Below are 16,775 nucleotides of genomic sequence, written 5' to 3'. Positions count from 1 at the left end.
TTGGATACAGTTTCCTGTGCTATACAGTAGGACTTCATTGCCTATCCATTCTAAATGTAATAGTTTGAGATGTGATTAAGATGGTGGAGTAGAAGGATTGGAACTCAACTTCTCTCATGGAAACAACAAAATTACAACCAACTGCTGAACAACCTTCAACAAAACAGACTGGAAACTGCTAAAAAAAAGACATCCTACTCCAAAAGACAAAGAGGAGGCCACATCATGATGGTAGGAGGGGTGATTACATGATATAAGCAACTCCATATGAGCTGGGTGGAGATACCACTGACTGGGAAGTAACTATACTGCAAGGGCTGACCCATAGGAGTGAGAGTTCCAAGCCCCACATCAGGTTCCCATGCCTGGATATCTGGCATTTGGGAGGAGTAGCCCCCAGAGCATCTGGCATTGAGGGCCAGTAGGGCTTGCGTGTAGGAGCTCCATGGGACTGGGGGAAATGTGAGACATAATTCTTGAAAGGCGCACACAGGCTTTATGTGCACTAGGTCCCAGGGCAAAGCAGAAACTCCACAGGAATCTAGGTCAGACCTGACTGTGATTCTTGGAGGATCTCCAGGGAAAACAAGGGGTGACTGTGGCTTGTGAGGGGGAAGGACATTGGAGGCAAAGGTCTCAGGAATAATCATCAGCGTGAAAGCCCCAGGAAGTAGGCATTTTGGAAAGATCCGGCCACACACATCAAGGCTGAGAAGCCCCAGGCCAAAACAACACACCCATGAGCAAAGAGGATGCCTAAAGACCCCACCCCCACCCCAGGCACATGGCCACCTCTAATTACACCCAGGGACAAGGCTCCACCCACCAGAGGGATAAGAATCAGCTCCACCTACCAGTGGGCAGCCACCAGTCCCTCCCATCAGGGATACTGCAGCAAGCCCCAGAACCAACTTCAGCAACAAGGGGGGGCAGATATCAGAAGCAAGAGAAGCTACAAAACTATTGTCTGCAAAAAGGAGACCACATCAAAAATCTATACAAATTGAAAAGGCAGAGAATTATGACTCAGATAAAGGAACAAGGAAAAAAAAGAAAGAAAGAAAGAAAAAAAAAACAGCTACATGATCTGGAGATTACAACCTCCATGAAAAAGACTTTAGACAAATGATAGAAAAATGATTCAAGATCTTGGAACTAAACTGGAGGCAAAAATTGACAAAGTAGAAGAAACACTGAACAGGAGTTCCCATCGTGGTTCAGTGGTTAACAAAATCAACTAGTATCCATGAGGATGTGGGTTTGATCCCTGGCCTTGCTCAGTGGGTTAAGGATCTGGCACTGCTGTGAGCTGTGGTATAGGTGGCAGACATGGCTCGGGTCCCACGTTGCTGTGGCTGTGGTGTAGGCTGGCAGCTACAGCTCCAATTTGACCCCTAGGCTGGGAACCTCCATATGCCACGGGTGCACCCCCAAAAGACAAAGACAAAAAAAAAAAAAAAAAAGAAGAAGAAGAAGAAACACTAACAAAGAAATAAAAGACATAAAAATTAAGTTATCAGAGATGCAAAATACAACAAACAAAATAAAAAACTCACTAAAAGGAACCAATAGCAGAATAAAGGAGGCAGAAGAACAAATAAGTGAGGTGCAAGAGAGACTGGCAGAAGTCATTGACAGAACAGAAAAGAGAAAAAAGATTGAAAAGAACTGAAGACAGTCTAAGAGAACTCTGGGACAACTTTAAACACACCAACATCTATGCTATAGGGGTGCCAGAAGGAAAAGAGAGAGAAAAGACCAGAGAGAAGAGAGAGAAAGGCCAGAGAAAATATCTGAAGAGATAATAGCTGAAAACTTTCCCAGCATGGGAAAGGACACTCACTCAAATCCAAGAAGCACATACACCCAAGGAGGAATACTCCAAGGCATATATTAATCAAACGGACCAAAATTAAACACAAAGAAAAATACAGCAGCTAGGGAAAAGAAACAAACAACATACAAGGGAACCCCGATAAGGTTATTGGCTGATTTTTCACTAGAAATTCTGCAGGCCAGAAGGGAGTCGCACAATATACCTAAATTGATGCAAGGAAAAAAACCTCCAACCAAGATGACTCTACCCTGCAAAGCTCTCATCCAGATTTGAAGGAGAAATCAAAAGCTTTACAGACCAGCAAAAGCTAAGAGAATTCAGTACCACTAAACCAGCTTTACAACAAATACTAAAGGAACGTCTCTAGGTGTAAAAGGAAAGGCCTCAACTTGAAACAAAAAAATTACAGTTGACAAGGCTCACTGGTAAAGGCATACACATAGGAAATTGCCCCCACACAAATATGTTACCAAAACCAGAAATCCTGAGAAGAGGAGTGTACAAATGTAGGATACTGAAGATGTTTCTACAATTAGGAGAGCAACAACTTAAACCAATCTTGTATATATATAGACTACTGTATCAAAACCTCATGGTAACTGCAAACCAAAAATCTACAATAGCTACACACACAAATAAGAAAAAGCAATTCAAACATAACGCTAAAGACAGTATCAAACCACAAAAGGTGAGAACAAGAGAAGGGAATAAAAAAGACCAACAAAACCAAATCCAAAACAGTTAATAAAATGGCAATGAAAATATACATATCAATAATTACCTTAAATGTAAATGGACTAAATGCCCCAACCAAAAGTCACAGACTGTCTGAATGGGTATGAAAACAAGACCCAAATATATGCTGTCTTCAAGAGACCCACTTCACTTCTAGGGACATGTACAAATTCAAAGTGAGAGGGTGGAAGAAAATATTCCATGCAAACAGGAATCAAAGAAAGCTGGAGTAGCAAAACTCATATCAAACAAATAGATCTTAAAATTAAGAATGTTACAAGAGGAGTTCCCATCGTGGCGCAGTGGTTAACGAATCCGACTAGGAACCATGAGGTTGCGGGTTCGGTCCCTGCCCTTGCTCAGTGGGTTAATGATCCGGCGTTGCTGTGAGCTGTGGTGTAGGTTGCAGACGCGGCTCGGATCCCGCGTTGCTGTGGCTCTGGCGTAGGCCGGTGGCTACAGCTCCGATTCAACCCCTAGCCTGGGAATCTCCATATGCCGCGGGAGCGGCCCAAGAAACAGCAACAACAACAACAACAACAAAAGACAAAAAAGACAAAAAGACAAAAAAAAAAAAAAAAAAAGAATGTTACAAGAGACAAAGAAGGACATTATATTATGATCAAAGGATCAATTCAAGAAAATATAACTATTGTAAATATACATGTACCCAATAGAGGAGCACCTCAATATATAAGGCAACTGCTAACGACCTTAATGGAAAAAGTTGGCAATAACACAATAATAGTGGGGGACTTTAACACCCCACTTACAACAATGGACAGATCATCCAGATAGAAAATCAACAAGGAAACAGAGGGCTCAAATGATGCATTAGATCAGATGGACTTATTAGATATTTATAGAATATCCCATCCAAAAGCAGCAGAATACACTTTTTTCTCAAGTGTACACAGAACTTTCTCCAGGATAGATCACATTCTGGGCCACAAATAATGCCTAGGTAAATTTAAGAAAACTGAAAATATAACAAGCATCTTTCCCACTCACAACACTATAGGACTAGAAATCAACTGGAAAAAAAAATGCGAAAAACACAAACATGTGAAGACCAAACAACATGCTACCAACCAACCAACCAATGGATCACTGAAGAAATCAAAGAGGAAATTTAAAAATACGTAGAAGCCAATGACAACAAAGACACAACACTCCAAAACCAATGGGAAGCAGCAAGAGCAGTTCTCAGAGGGAAGTTTATAGCAATACAAGCCCATCTCAGGAAACAAGAAAAAACTCAAATAAACAACCTAACTTTACATCTAAAGCAGCTAGAGAGAGAACAGACAAAACCCAAAGTTAGCAGAAGGAAAGAAATCATAAAGATCAGAACAGAAATAAATGAAATAGAAATGAAGAAAATTGTAGAAAAAAAATCAATAAAACTAAAACCTGGTTCTTTGAAAAGATCAACAAAGTTGATAAACCCTTAGCCAGACTCATCAAGAAAAAAGAGAAAGGGCTCAATCAATAAAATTAGAAATGAAAAAGAAGTTACAGTGGACATCACAGGAATACTAAGGATCATAAGAGACTACTACAAGCAACTATATGCCAATAAAACGGACAACCTAGAAGAAATGGATAAATTCTTAGAGAGGTACAATCTTCCAAGACTAAACAAAGACAAAATAGAATAGATGAATGGACCAATCACAAGTACTGAAATTGGAAATGTGACTAAAAATTCCCAGCAAGGAGTTCCTGTGGTAGCTCGGCAGAAACGAATGTGACTAGGAAGCATGAGGTTGCGGGTTTGATCACTGGCCTCACTCAGTGGGTTAAGGATCTGGTGTTGCAGTGAGCTGTAGTGTAGGCTGCAGATGCAGCTCAGATTCTGTGTTGCTGTGGCTGTGGTGTAGGCTGGCAGCTATAGTTCCAATTCGACCCCTAGCCTGGGAGCCTCCATGTGCCGCAAGTGCAGCCCTAAAAAGCAAAATAATAATAATAATAATAATAATAATAATAATGATGATGATGATGAAAATAAATTTCCAACAAACAAAACTCCAGGACCAGATAGCTTCACAGGTGAATTCTATCAAACATTTGGAGAAGAGCTAACACCTATTCTTCTGATACTCTTCCAAAAACTGCAGCGAAAGAAACACTCCCAAACATTCTATGAGGCCACCACCTTACTGATACCAAACAGACAAAGACATCACAATAAAAAAAATTACAGGCCAATATCACTGATGAACATAGATGCAAAAATCCTCAACAAAATACTAGCAAACCAAATCCAACAATACATTAAAAGGACCGTACACCATGATCCAGTGGGATTTATCCAAGGGATGCAAGGATTCTTCAATATCCACAAATCAATCAGTGTGATATACCACATTAAACTGACAAATAAAAACCATATGATTCTCTCAATAGATGGAGAAGATGCTTTTAACAAAATCCTACACCCATTTCTGATTAAAAACTCTCCAAATGTGGGCATAAAGGGAACCTACATTAACATAATAAAGGCCATATATGACAGACCCAGAGCATTCTCAATGGTGAAAAAAATGAAAGAATCCCTGCTAAGATCAGGAACAAGACAAAGATCCCCACTCTTACTACGACTATTCAACATAGTTTTGGAAGTCTTAGCCAGGGCATTCAGAGAAAAAAAAGAAATAAAAGAAATCTAAATTAGAAAGGAAGAAGTAAAACTATCACTGTTTGCAAATGACATGATAATATACCTAGAAAATCCTAAAAACACTACCAGAAAACTGTTAGAGCTCATCAATGAATTTGGCAAAGTCACAGGATATAAAATTAATACACAGAAGTCGACTGCATTTCTATATGCTAACAATGAAATATTGCAAAGAGAAATTAAGGAAATAATCCCATTTACCATCACATCAAAAAGAATTAAATACCTAGAAATAAAGCTACTTAAAGAGACAAAATACATGTACTCTATATGAAAACTATATGCTGATGAAAGAAATCAAAGAGGACACAAATAGATGGAAAGATATATGATGCTCTTAGATTGGAAGAGTCAATATCGTCAACATGACTATACTACCAAAGGCAATCACAGATTCAAAGCAATCCTTATCAAACTACCAATGGTATTTTTCACAGAACTAGAACGAAAAACAATTTTTTTTCTTTTGTCCTTTTAGGGCCGCACCCACAGCATATGGAGGTTCCCAGGCTAGGGGTCTAATCGGAGCTGTAGCTGCCAGCCTATGCCAGAGCCATAGCAATGCCAGATCTAAGCTGCATCTGGGACCTACACCACAGCTCATGGCAATGCTGGATCCTTAACCCACTGAGCAAGGCCAGGGATTGAACCTGCAACCTCGTGGTTCCTACAGATTCGTTTCTGCTGCACCATGACAGGAACTCCTTGAAAAAAAATTTTAAACTTGTATGAAACACGAGAGACCCCAAATAGCCAAAGCTGTACTGAAAAAGAAAAGTGGAGCTGAAGGAATCAGTCTTCTGGACTTCAGACTATACTATAAAGCTAGTCATCGAAGCAGTATGGTACTAGCACAAAACAGAAATTTAGATCAGTGAACCAGGACAGAAAGCCCAGAGTTAAATCCACTGACCTATGGTCAACTAATATATGACAAAGGAGGCAAGAGTAAACAGAGGAGAAAAGACAGTCCCTTCAACAAGTGATACTGGGAAAACTGGACAGCTACATATAAAAGAATGAAATTAGAACACTCACTAACACCATACACAAAAATAAACTCAAAATGGATTAAAAACTTAAACATAAGGCCAGATACTATAAAACTCTTAGAGGAAAACACTGGCAGAACACTATCTGACAAACCACAGCAATATATTCTCAGATCCACCTCCTAGAGTAATGACAAAAAAACTAAAATAAATAAATGGGACCTAATTAAACTTAAAAGTTTTTGCCTAGCAAAGGAAACCCTAAACATAACGAAAAGACAACCCACAGAATGGGAGACAATATTTGCAAATTAAATGACTGACAAATGATTAATCTCCAAAATAAATGAAAATCTCCAGTAGCACAACACCAAAAAAAAAAAAAATAGCAGAAGAGCTAAACAGACAATTATCCAAAGAAGGCATACATGAAAAGATTTTCAACATCACTAATTATTAGATAAATGCAAATTAAAACTACTATGAGGGGGAGTTCCCATTATGGCATAGCAGAGTAGTATCCATGAGGATGTGGGTTTGATCCCTGGCCTCACTCAGTGGGTTAAGGTTCCAGTGTTGCTGAGAGCTGCAGTGTAGGTCGCAGGGGTGGATCGGATCCAGCATTGCTGTGGCATAGGCCAGCAGCTGCAGCTCCAATTTGACCATTAGCCTGGGAACTTCCATATGCCACAGGTTGGCTCTAAAAAACAAAAACAAAAAAAGAAACTGCCCCCCCAAAAAAACCAAAAAAAAAAAAAAAAACAACCCATCACTACCACCAACAAAAAACTACTATGAGGTACCATCTTACACCAGCCTGAATAGCCATCATCAAAAAGTCTACAAACAATAAATGCTGGAGAGTGTGTGGAGAAAACGGAACCCTTTTACACTGTTGGGGGAATGTAAATTGGTGCAATCACCATGGAAAATAGTAGGAGGTTCCTCACAAAACTAAAAATAGAATCACCATATGTTCCAGCAATCCCTCTCCTGGGCATCCATCTGACTCAAAAAGATACATGTACCCCAATGTTCATTGCAGAACTATATACAATAGCCAAGACATGGAAGCAACCTAAATGTCCACTGAAAAAGGAATGGATAAAGATGTGGTACATATGCCAATGGAATATTACTCAGCCATAAAAAGTAATGGAAATAATGGCATTTGCAGCAACATATATTTTCCTAGAAATTATCATGCTAAGTGAAGTTTAGTCAGACAGTGAGACACAAACATCATATGCTATCACTTATGTGTAATCTCAAAAAAGAATACGATGAACTTATTTGTGGGACAGAAACTGACTCACAGACTTTGAAAAACCTATGGTTACCAAGGGAGACAAGTTGGTGGGGGAGGGAAGGACTGGGGGTTTGCGATGGAAATGTTCTAAAATTAGGTTGTGATGATGGCGGTACAACTATACATACAATAAAATTCATTAAAAATAAATTTAATAGTTTGTGTCTACAAACCCCTTGTCCACACCACTCCCTCCCCCTCAGAAACCACAAGTCTGCTCTCCATGTCTGTGAGTCTGTTTCTCCTTCAGGATCTTTTGACCAAAATGAATGGAGTTGAGAAATTTTCATGAGGTGCAGACCTAGCCTAACTAAAATAAAGACGTTAACAGAGGACACTGGAAGACACAGTCTGTCACATATATTCCACAATTAATTTTCCAAGATTTTCTTGAGAATTCATTTTAAAAACCCTGAAGTTGCTTCAATACCATCATTCAGACTGCTTAACAACAGACAGCCCAAATGGCCTCTTACCCTAAAATTACACAAACAAGATTCACTCTTCCTAAGACTACAGATTTTTCCTTCCCCTCTCAGTTATAAATTCTAATTTTGCCTTTCTTCACTGACGACAGTGTGATGACCATTATTTCTCAAATGAGTATGCAGATAACTAAGTCCTCTATTAACGAGTCTTTCAATTCATGAATACAGTATATTTAGTGTGTTTGCAAATGTTTAATGACCAATACTTAGGCTGGGAGAGCCCTGGTTTGGTAGTGTTGGCTGATTTCTATGGTATCAACATTCCCAATATAGTCAATTTCAACGTATCATAATTTATAAATAAGGAAGCAGATGGTGTGGGATTTGCAAAGAAACAAGATTTCTACCTCATAAACCAGTCCAATTTTATAATCTGTGAAAAATCCAATTGATGGCTTAGCTAGAAACACTGGTGTATCAGCACAACTGTGGGAGGGTGAGAGAAAAAAAAGGCCGTTAGTGTCATCCCTATGACTGATTCATGTAAAATAAACACATCCAAGTCATCAAAGAGATGAACGTTTTTTGTCATTTGTTGGGTTTTGCTGTTAAAGCGGGTCACAAAGTAATTTTAACAGCAAGACTGAATCTTTGTGAGGCTATATGTAACTACATATTTCATTTCAAACTCTAGAGGCTTAAACAACAGTATGTAAACTGGGTTTTTAATATAGGTGCTACTTTTACTGGCAAATCTTTTCTAATTTTTCTTTTTCTTTTTTCTTCTTTTTTTTTTTTTTTTTTTTAATGGCTGCACCCCTGGCCTATGGCAGTTCCCAGGCCAAGGACTGAATCTGATCTGCAGCTGTGACCTAAGCTACAGCTGCAGCAACACTGGATCATTTAACCCACTGCACGGGGCTGGGGATCTAACCCGTGCCTCTGCAGTGACCTGCGCTGCTGCAGATTCTTAACCCACTGTGTTACAGTGAAAACTCCTTTTCTAACTCTTCTTTTTTTCTTTTCTTTTTTTCTTTTTAGGGATACACCTATGGCATATGGAAATTCCCAGGCTAGGGGCTGAACTGGAGCTGTAGCCACCGGCCTACACTACAGCCACAGCAATGCTGGATCCTTGACCCACTGAGCAAGGCCAGGAATCAAACCCTTGTCCCCATGGATACTAGCTGGGTTCGTTATTGCTGAGCCACAATGGACCTCCCTAACTTTTCTTAATAAGACATTATTTGTCTAATAAAGAAACATTAATAATTTTAAGTTCATTAAAAATAAGAACTCATGTAGCAACTCAAACCCTTCATAAGGACAATTACTTAAATATAGCCAAAGGCATTCGAAGTAAAATTCCAACTTACACTAATTATTTGTAATTAAACAGATTTTAAACTTTTGACTTTTTTTAGGGCCGCACCTTTGGCATATGGCAATTCCCAGGCTAGGGGTCAAATCAGAACTGTAGCCGCCGGCCTACGCCACAGCCACAGCAACGCCAGATCCGAGTCACATCTGTGACCTATACCACAGCTCATGGCAATGCCGGATCCTTAAACCCACCAAATGAGGCCAAGGATTGAACTCACGTCCTCATGGATACTAGTCAGTTTTGTTACTGCTGAGCCACAATGGGAACTCCTAAACATTTTTTTAAATTACCTAAGATACATGAATTTAATGGAAGGAGCACATGGCTATAGAGATGCCTCCCATTTGATCCAGACTGTTCAGATATAAACAAAGGGCCGACAGTAACCCCTATTCCTCAAGACTCTGGCAGGTCAGAAAAGCACAAACCCAGGGCTCTGCAGACATCCAAAGTCCACACCTGTGGGCAGCCCTGAAGCCCTGCTCTATTCTGATAATGACACCCTGCCTCCCAAAAGTCTAGGACCCACCATAAGCCAAGCCAGCCCCAGGAACTTCTGAGTTTTCCTCTGCAGGGTCAGATTTTCTGAGAATATAAGACAGGAAAAGACGCACCTCTGTTCCAGCTCTCCATTCTGGAATTTTCCTCTCAGTGCTGGCTTCTTCGGAGGAAAGAGAAGAGACCTGCCTCCAAATGGAGTATTGGGAGGGAAAAAGCGAGGGTTTTTCAGGAAGTGGTTCCGACTCTCCATTCTGGTGAGCAGAAGCCGCTCCAGCTGTCTCTGCGGTGCACGTAAATGGTTCATCCAGTTTTTATTCTTTGCTGAACCTGTTTTCTTAAGAAACACACAGAAAGGATAGAGTCAATGACAAAAAGTGTAGAGGGGCGTGTGTACTGACCTCTCACTGGCTGCATGACCCACAGATGGCCAAGGCAACCCCTCCTCTCCATTTCCTGTGGATTCACCTCAATGGAGCCCCTCCCCCCCCATCATCACCATGTCCCAATGCCCCTTCTCCCACAGGATTCAGTGCTCACCTTGACACTTTCTCTGGACCTGAGTTTGGCCTTAAAAGATGAGTCCCATGTTAGGCTGGCTATAGTGAAGTCCAGCTCGTCTTCAGATTGCGAGAGTGTCTTCCTGCACGCAAGCTGCTTGTTCAGTTCCTTCTTTGGGACAGAACGTTGCTCACAACTAAATGTCGGTTTTGAATATCCAGGATCAAAGATGCCTACGGCAGCAGGAAAATCAATTAAGCTACCATAACAAGGTCAAGGTAAGTTAGCTCCATAAAACCACCAAAGACACAGTTTGGTTTTTTCCCCCTAAACTTTCATACTTCCTCCATCAGATGTAACTGCTTTCAGCATATCAATTTCTCCTGGAACTTACTCCGTGTCATCAAGACTTGGGACTAGAGAGTGTTCGAATATCTGTTCAGCTGTTGAATACATTCAAGAACATGAATAGACTGTCATCACACACGTGCAGGTACACATAGCCCACGCAGGTGTCAACATGCTCTTTAAAAAGCTCACATGAGAAATCAACGTTTGTATGAGCTTTTTACACCTGTAAGATCAACTCTGAGGGTTAAATGAGAACTTCAGTATTGAGAGCGAGAATGCAATGAAACTGGTACTGCGCCCCCCCCCCCAATGTTTCTTAGCATTGTGCCAGGTAAGTCCTCAACTTGTGTTAACTCCAAACTTATCTGCTTAGGATAGTGAGTTTCCAACTAATTTTAGAATACCAAGGAGTTGCGTACACCATGGCACTTGCTTCTGCTACCTCCTCGTGGCCTCTCCTCTCCATACAGCTCAGGCAGTCAGTGGGACTCTTTCCTCATCAACACCCCTGACTGATTCTCTCCACCCCAACCTAAATGCTTCCTCAGCTCCAAACTCCCAGAGACCATCATAGAATCCCACTGACGGGGGCTGACAACAAGCTTGTTTTCGGAGCTTGACACCATTAAGTCATCCTTTCTGGATGTAGGATCTATGTGGTGACTCTTCTAAAACTCCACCTTCCTGATTAAGCCCACAACACAGCCTCCCACCCCATTCATTCTCAGAAGATCTTGCCTCCCACATCATGGGAAAATGTGTCACACATACACACGTCTTCCTCTGCCTCCCTTCCCACCCTTCCCTCAATACTCAAAGCTGCTCTTGTCCTGTGAAGAAGATGGGAAACCCCCAAGATCCAGGTTCTGACTCCATCAGAAGCTTGCCCCCTTGCTCATTTGTGTCTTCAGACCTCCCTCCTCTGGTGTGTCCAACTACATTTATAAACATTTTCATATCTCTTGGTGTTGGGCCCCTGACAAGAGCTCATATTCCACACTGAGGTGCTGAGACTTTGGTCTTGCAGGTGCGAGGAAGCTAGTGAGGATGTGGCATGCTCAAACTTGACCCTCCCAATAGTTACAATCAAAAGTAAGGAAAAGTGGGGCAAAGGTCTATGAACAAGGATATGGAAGCAAAGGTGGCCAGTGTGGTCCTACTACTAAAGAATAAAGAGCTTCCTTGGAATGGTATCAGAGGCTCCACGGAGTACAGAGACATTACCTTTAGGTGCAGAGCAAAATGGTACAGTATCGCTGTAGTAATCATCTGGGCAGATCAAATGATGCTTCTGTAGCAGCTCATTGTCCACACACCATCTGAAGATGGTCTTCACTACATAGAAGGGAATGAGAAAAATATATTTCAAGGCAGACTGATGTTGAAGGAACTGCGCCAAAACTTTCTTCATCCTCTGATCCTAAACCACCTAATAAAATTCTTTCTTAGAGCCCTGTGGACATTCAGAGAGTTAAGAAACTATCCAGGCCAGCACTGGACACAAAATGGTGGAGAAGACTTGAGCTCTCCTCCTCTCACGAAAACACCAAAATGAAAACTAACTGCTGAATAACCATCAAAATACAAAAGACTGGAGCCAATCAAAGAAGTTATCATACATCCAAAGACAAAGAAAAAGCCACAACAAGATGATAGGAGGGGTATTTTCACAATGTAATCAAAGCCCATACCTGCTCGGTGGGCAAGCTACAAACCGGAAAACAATTAGACTGCAGAGGTTCTCCCACAGAAGAGTTCTGAGGCCCACATCTGGCTTGCTTGGGTGTCTGGCATTGGAGAAAGAGCCCTCAGAGCATTTGGTTTTGAAGGCCAGCAGGTTTTGAGTGCAGGAGCTCCACAGGACAGGAGGAAAAGAGACTCCGCTCTTGGAGGGTGCTCACAAGGTCTCAAGTGCAGTGGGATCCAGGACAAACCAGTGACTCCACAGGAAGCTGGGCCAGACCAACCTGCCAATCCTGCAGGATGTCCTGGGGAGGCAAGGGTCAGCTGTGGCTCACTGTGGGGGCAAGGACAGTTGTGGTGGAGGACCCAGGGAAAATTCTTTGGCATGCGCTCACCTGTAGATCACCATTTTGGCACCAAGACCTGGTCCCAACCCAACAGCCTGCAGGTTCTAGTGCTGGGACACTTCAAGCCAAAAGATCAACAAGATGGGAAAACCTGTACTCTGAAAACTGTAAGATGCTGTTGAAAGAAACTGAAGAGGATACCAAAAAATGGAAATATAAACCATGTACTTGGATTGGAAAAATCAATACTGTCAAAATGACTATAGTACCCAAAGCAAACTATAGATTCAATGCAACCCCTGTCAAATTACCAATGGCATTTTCCACAGAACTAGAACAAAAAATTTTTTTAAATTGTATGGAAACATGAAAGACCCCAAATAGCCAAAGCAATCCTGAAAAAGAAAAATGGAGCTGGAGGAATCAGGCTCCCTGACTTCAGGCTATATTACAAAGCTATAATCATCAAAACAGTATGGTACTGGCACAAAAACCAAAATATAGATCACTGGAACAGGATAGAAAGCCCAGAGATAAACCCACATATCCAAGGTCAAGTAATCGATGACAAAGGAGGCAAGAATGCACAACAGAGAAAAGACAGTCTCTTCAATAAGTGGTACTGGGAAAACTAGAGAGCTATATATAAAAGAATGAAATTAGAATACTCTACATACAAAACAGCATATACAAAAATAAACTCAAGATGGATTAAAGGCCTAAATGTAAGACCAGATTCTATAAAACTTCTAGAGGAAAACATAGGCAGAACACTCTTTGACATAAATGGCAGCAATAACTTCTCAAACCCACCTCTTAGAACAATTAAAATAAAAACAAAATTTAACAAATGGGACCTAATTAAACTCAAAAGCTTCTGCACAAAGGAAATCAAAAAGACAACCCACAGAACGGGAAAAAACTCTTCACGAACAAAGCCACTGACAAGGGATTAATCCCCAAAATATACACAAGGCTCATGCAGTTCAATAAAACAAAAAAAAAAATCAAAACAATACAGTCCAAAAATGGGCAGATGACCTAAATAGACATTTCTTCAAAGAAGACATACAGATAGTGAAAAAACACATGAAAAGAAGCTCAACATCATTTATTATTAGAGAAATGCATATTGAGACTAAAATGAGGTATCAACAAACATCAGTTAGAATGGCCATCGACAGAAAGTCCTCAAAAAATATGCTGCAGAAGATATACAGAAAGGAGACCTTTTCCACACTGTTGATAGAAATGTAAATTGGCCCAACTACTATGGAGAACTGTATGAGGGTTCTCTAAAAAACTGAAAATAGAGGAGTTCCTGTAGTGGCTCAGTGAGTTATGAACCTGACTAGCATCCATGAGGATGCCAGTTTGGTCCCTGGCCCTGAAAGGATCTGATGTTGAGCTGTCATGTAGGTAGCAGACATGGCTTGGATCCTGTGTTGCTGTGGCTGTGGCTGTGGTGCAGTCTGGCAGCTGCAGCTCTGATTCAACCCCTAGCCTGGGAACTTCCATATGTTATGGGTGTGGCCCTAAAAAGCAAATAAATAAATAAATAGAATTAAAAATATATATAATAAAAATAAATAAATACAATTAAAAAATTAAAAATAAAATAAAATACCCTAAAAATAGAAATGCCATATGATCTGGCAAACCCACTTCCAGGTACATGTCCAGAGAAAACCGTAATTTGAAAAGATACAGGCATCCTAATGTTCCCTGCAGCACTATTAACAAGAGTCAAGATATGGAAGCAACCTAAATGAGCATCAGCAGAGGAATGGATAAAGACGTGGTACATATGTATGCAATAGGATATTACTCAGCCATAAAGAAGAATGACATAATGCCATTTGCAGTAACATGGATGGACTTAAGACATTATCATGCTAAGTGAAGTAAGACAGAAAAAGACAAATACAGTATTGCTTATACATAGAATCTGATAAAAAAAAACAATATAAAAGAACTTATTTACAAAACAGAGACAGACTGATAGCCCTTGAAAACAAACTTCTGGTTACTGAAGGGGAAAGGTGGCAGTCGGGGGATAAATTAGCAGTTTGGGATTAACATATATACACTACTATATATAAAATAGATAATCAATAAGGACCTATTTTACAGGACAGAGAACTCTACTCAATAGTCAATAATAACCTATATAGGAAAATAATCTGAAGGAGAATGGAGATACATAAAAAACTGATTCACTTTTCTGTACATCTGAAGCTAACACTGTAAATCAACCATAGTCCAATATAAAATAAAAACAAAAAGCTAACCAGCAAGTGTTTATGTTGACTACTTAAAGAGTCCAACCACTGAACGAGGTTGTGCTGAGGTATTATTTGAACTAAAATATGGTTACTTGAAGAGAGGTCTATAACAAAACAGAGTTAAGAGAAATATGGTAAATTGAGTGGCCCTAACTCTTCACCCCTATCTGTATCCTCCCCACTCCCCGCCACCGCCATGTGAGCGTGAAGTTATTGGTCGTGGAGACAGTGTGCACTTCTTTGGCCTTGGCTTTGGCCGTGTGATGTTCTTTGACCATGAGATGTTGGCAGGAGTTTAAAATTTGATGGAGCAGCTGAGCCTTCCCTCTCAGGCCTTTGCCATCATCATGAGAAAAGTTCCTGCCCCTTCATCCTGGAGCCCAATAAGAATCCAGGTGGAACTGACCTGAGCTTCACCTGCAGCAGGGAGCCAAGCCCAGCTTCATCATCCAAGCCCCAAGCAACCTGCAGCCTCATAAGAGAAAACCTCATTTAATAGAGTGAGAAGTTGATAATAATTATCTATGGGTGACAATCCAAGAACCACAGAAAAGATATATTATTTAGAGGTTTCCAAAAGACAGAGCTAAAAACGGCCATTTCTGGCAAGTGGACTGAGGTGAGGTAGAGGATTTCTTTTTTCAACAGACTATTTTGTAGAACGCAGTATTAGGTCTGAGTCTGTGGCAAAACTGAGAGGAAGGTACACAGATTCCCCATGTACCCCCTGCCCCCACACATACACTGACTCCTCCATTGTCAACATTCCCCACCAGACGATACATTTGTTACAACTGATGATCCTACTTGACACATCACTATCACACCAAGCCTGCAGTTTATGTTAGGGTTCACTCCTACTGTTGTACAGTTTATGGATGGAGGCTTTTTAATATTTCATTAGAGTTTTTCTAAACTATTTGATTTTTTAAAAAAACTATGTACATGACTACTATGGGTTTGGGTTTTTTTTTTGGCTGTACCCACAGCATGCCTAAGTTCCCAGGCCAGGGATCAAACCCGCATCACAGCAGCAACAACGCCTTAACCCACTGTGCCGCATGGAAACTCCTGTAAGTGACTACTTTGATTAGAATTAAGAAACAAGGAATTCCCCTGTGGTTCAGTGGGTTTGGGATCAGGAGTTGTCACTGCGTGCCACAGGTTTGATCCCTGGCCCGGGAACAGCTGTATGCCACAGGCATGGCCAAAAAAAAAAAAAAAAAAAAAATTGAGGAACAAATAGGATAAATGGAAGACTTCAAAGTTTTCAAATTTTATTGCTTGCTCCATTAACCAACATGTTGCCTTTAAATGGCCCTTCCCTCTGAAATTTCCCTATAACCAAAAGTATAGTTGAGACAAGTGAAGGATATATGTTTCTCCTATCATGTGTATTAATTTAGAGATTTTTGATGTTTGGCCTAGTTACTGTACTAGTTAAGTTTTGATGAGGAAGACAGAAATCTCTATATATACCATATATAAAGGGGCTGAATCCAGAGGGTTACAGGTGGGAGAAAGGTCAGGGAATCCATCATGAACAACTTCAGCCAGCAGCACTGAAGCTTGGGGCTCTAGGGACATTATCTGGAACTGGCTACGAAATTTACAGCTGCTCAGTCACCTGCCTGCAACCACTTCTGGAGAACAGTCACCACTTCAAAACTCACCATGAGCCTCTTGTCAATGACCTATCCTTGAACCACAGGTAACAGGTCCATTCTGGGAAATGCAATCCC

The 16,775-nt window shown here is 40.8% G+C and overlaps 1 protein-coding gene across 23 annotated transcripts in view; it reads right to left on the bottom strand.

Annotated features, from left to right (window-relative positions):
• Positions 1–16,775, bottom strand: part of DLEC1 (DLEC1 cilia and flagella associated protein) — an 82,102-nt gene that overhangs the window by 49,999 nt on the left and 15,328 nt on the right. For 15 of the 23 annotated variants that reach the window (XR_014822711.1, XM_084987723.1, XM_084987726.1 and 12 more), the window contains exons 3-6: positions 11,943–12,053; positions 10,407–10,600; positions 9,983–10,203; positions 8,392–8,470 (exon numbers count right to left, since the gene is read on the bottom strand). Coding sequence is in view for 14 of the 23 variants with exons in the window: in XM_084987723.1 (XP_084843849.1) it covers positions 8,392–8,470; positions 9,983–10,203; positions 10,407–10,600; positions 11,943–12,053 (605 nt within the window). In the remaining 9 variants the exon portion in view is untranslated. Of the gene's footprint in view, positions 1–8,391; positions 8,471–9,982; positions 10,204–10,406; positions 10,601–11,942; positions 12,054–16,775 lie in introns of those variants that run through there. The other 8 variants (XM_084987733.1, XM_084987734.1, XM_084987737.1 and 5 more) reach the window with 1 other exon arrangement.

Source organism: Sus scrofa, chromosome 13 (assembly GCF_054392235.1).
Source record: "Sus scrofa isolate SSC_HxYL_T2T_F1_AM1 chromosome 13, Sscrofa_HxYL_maternal_Yorkshire_Landrace_v2.0, whole genome shotgun sequence".
Taxonomy (NCBI): Eukaryota; Metazoa; Chordata; class Mammalia; order Artiodactyla; family Suidae; genus Sus; species Sus scrofa.
The sequence above is the reverse complement of the archived record's forward strand: the minus strand, read 5'-3'. Positions and strand labels throughout refer to the sequence as shown.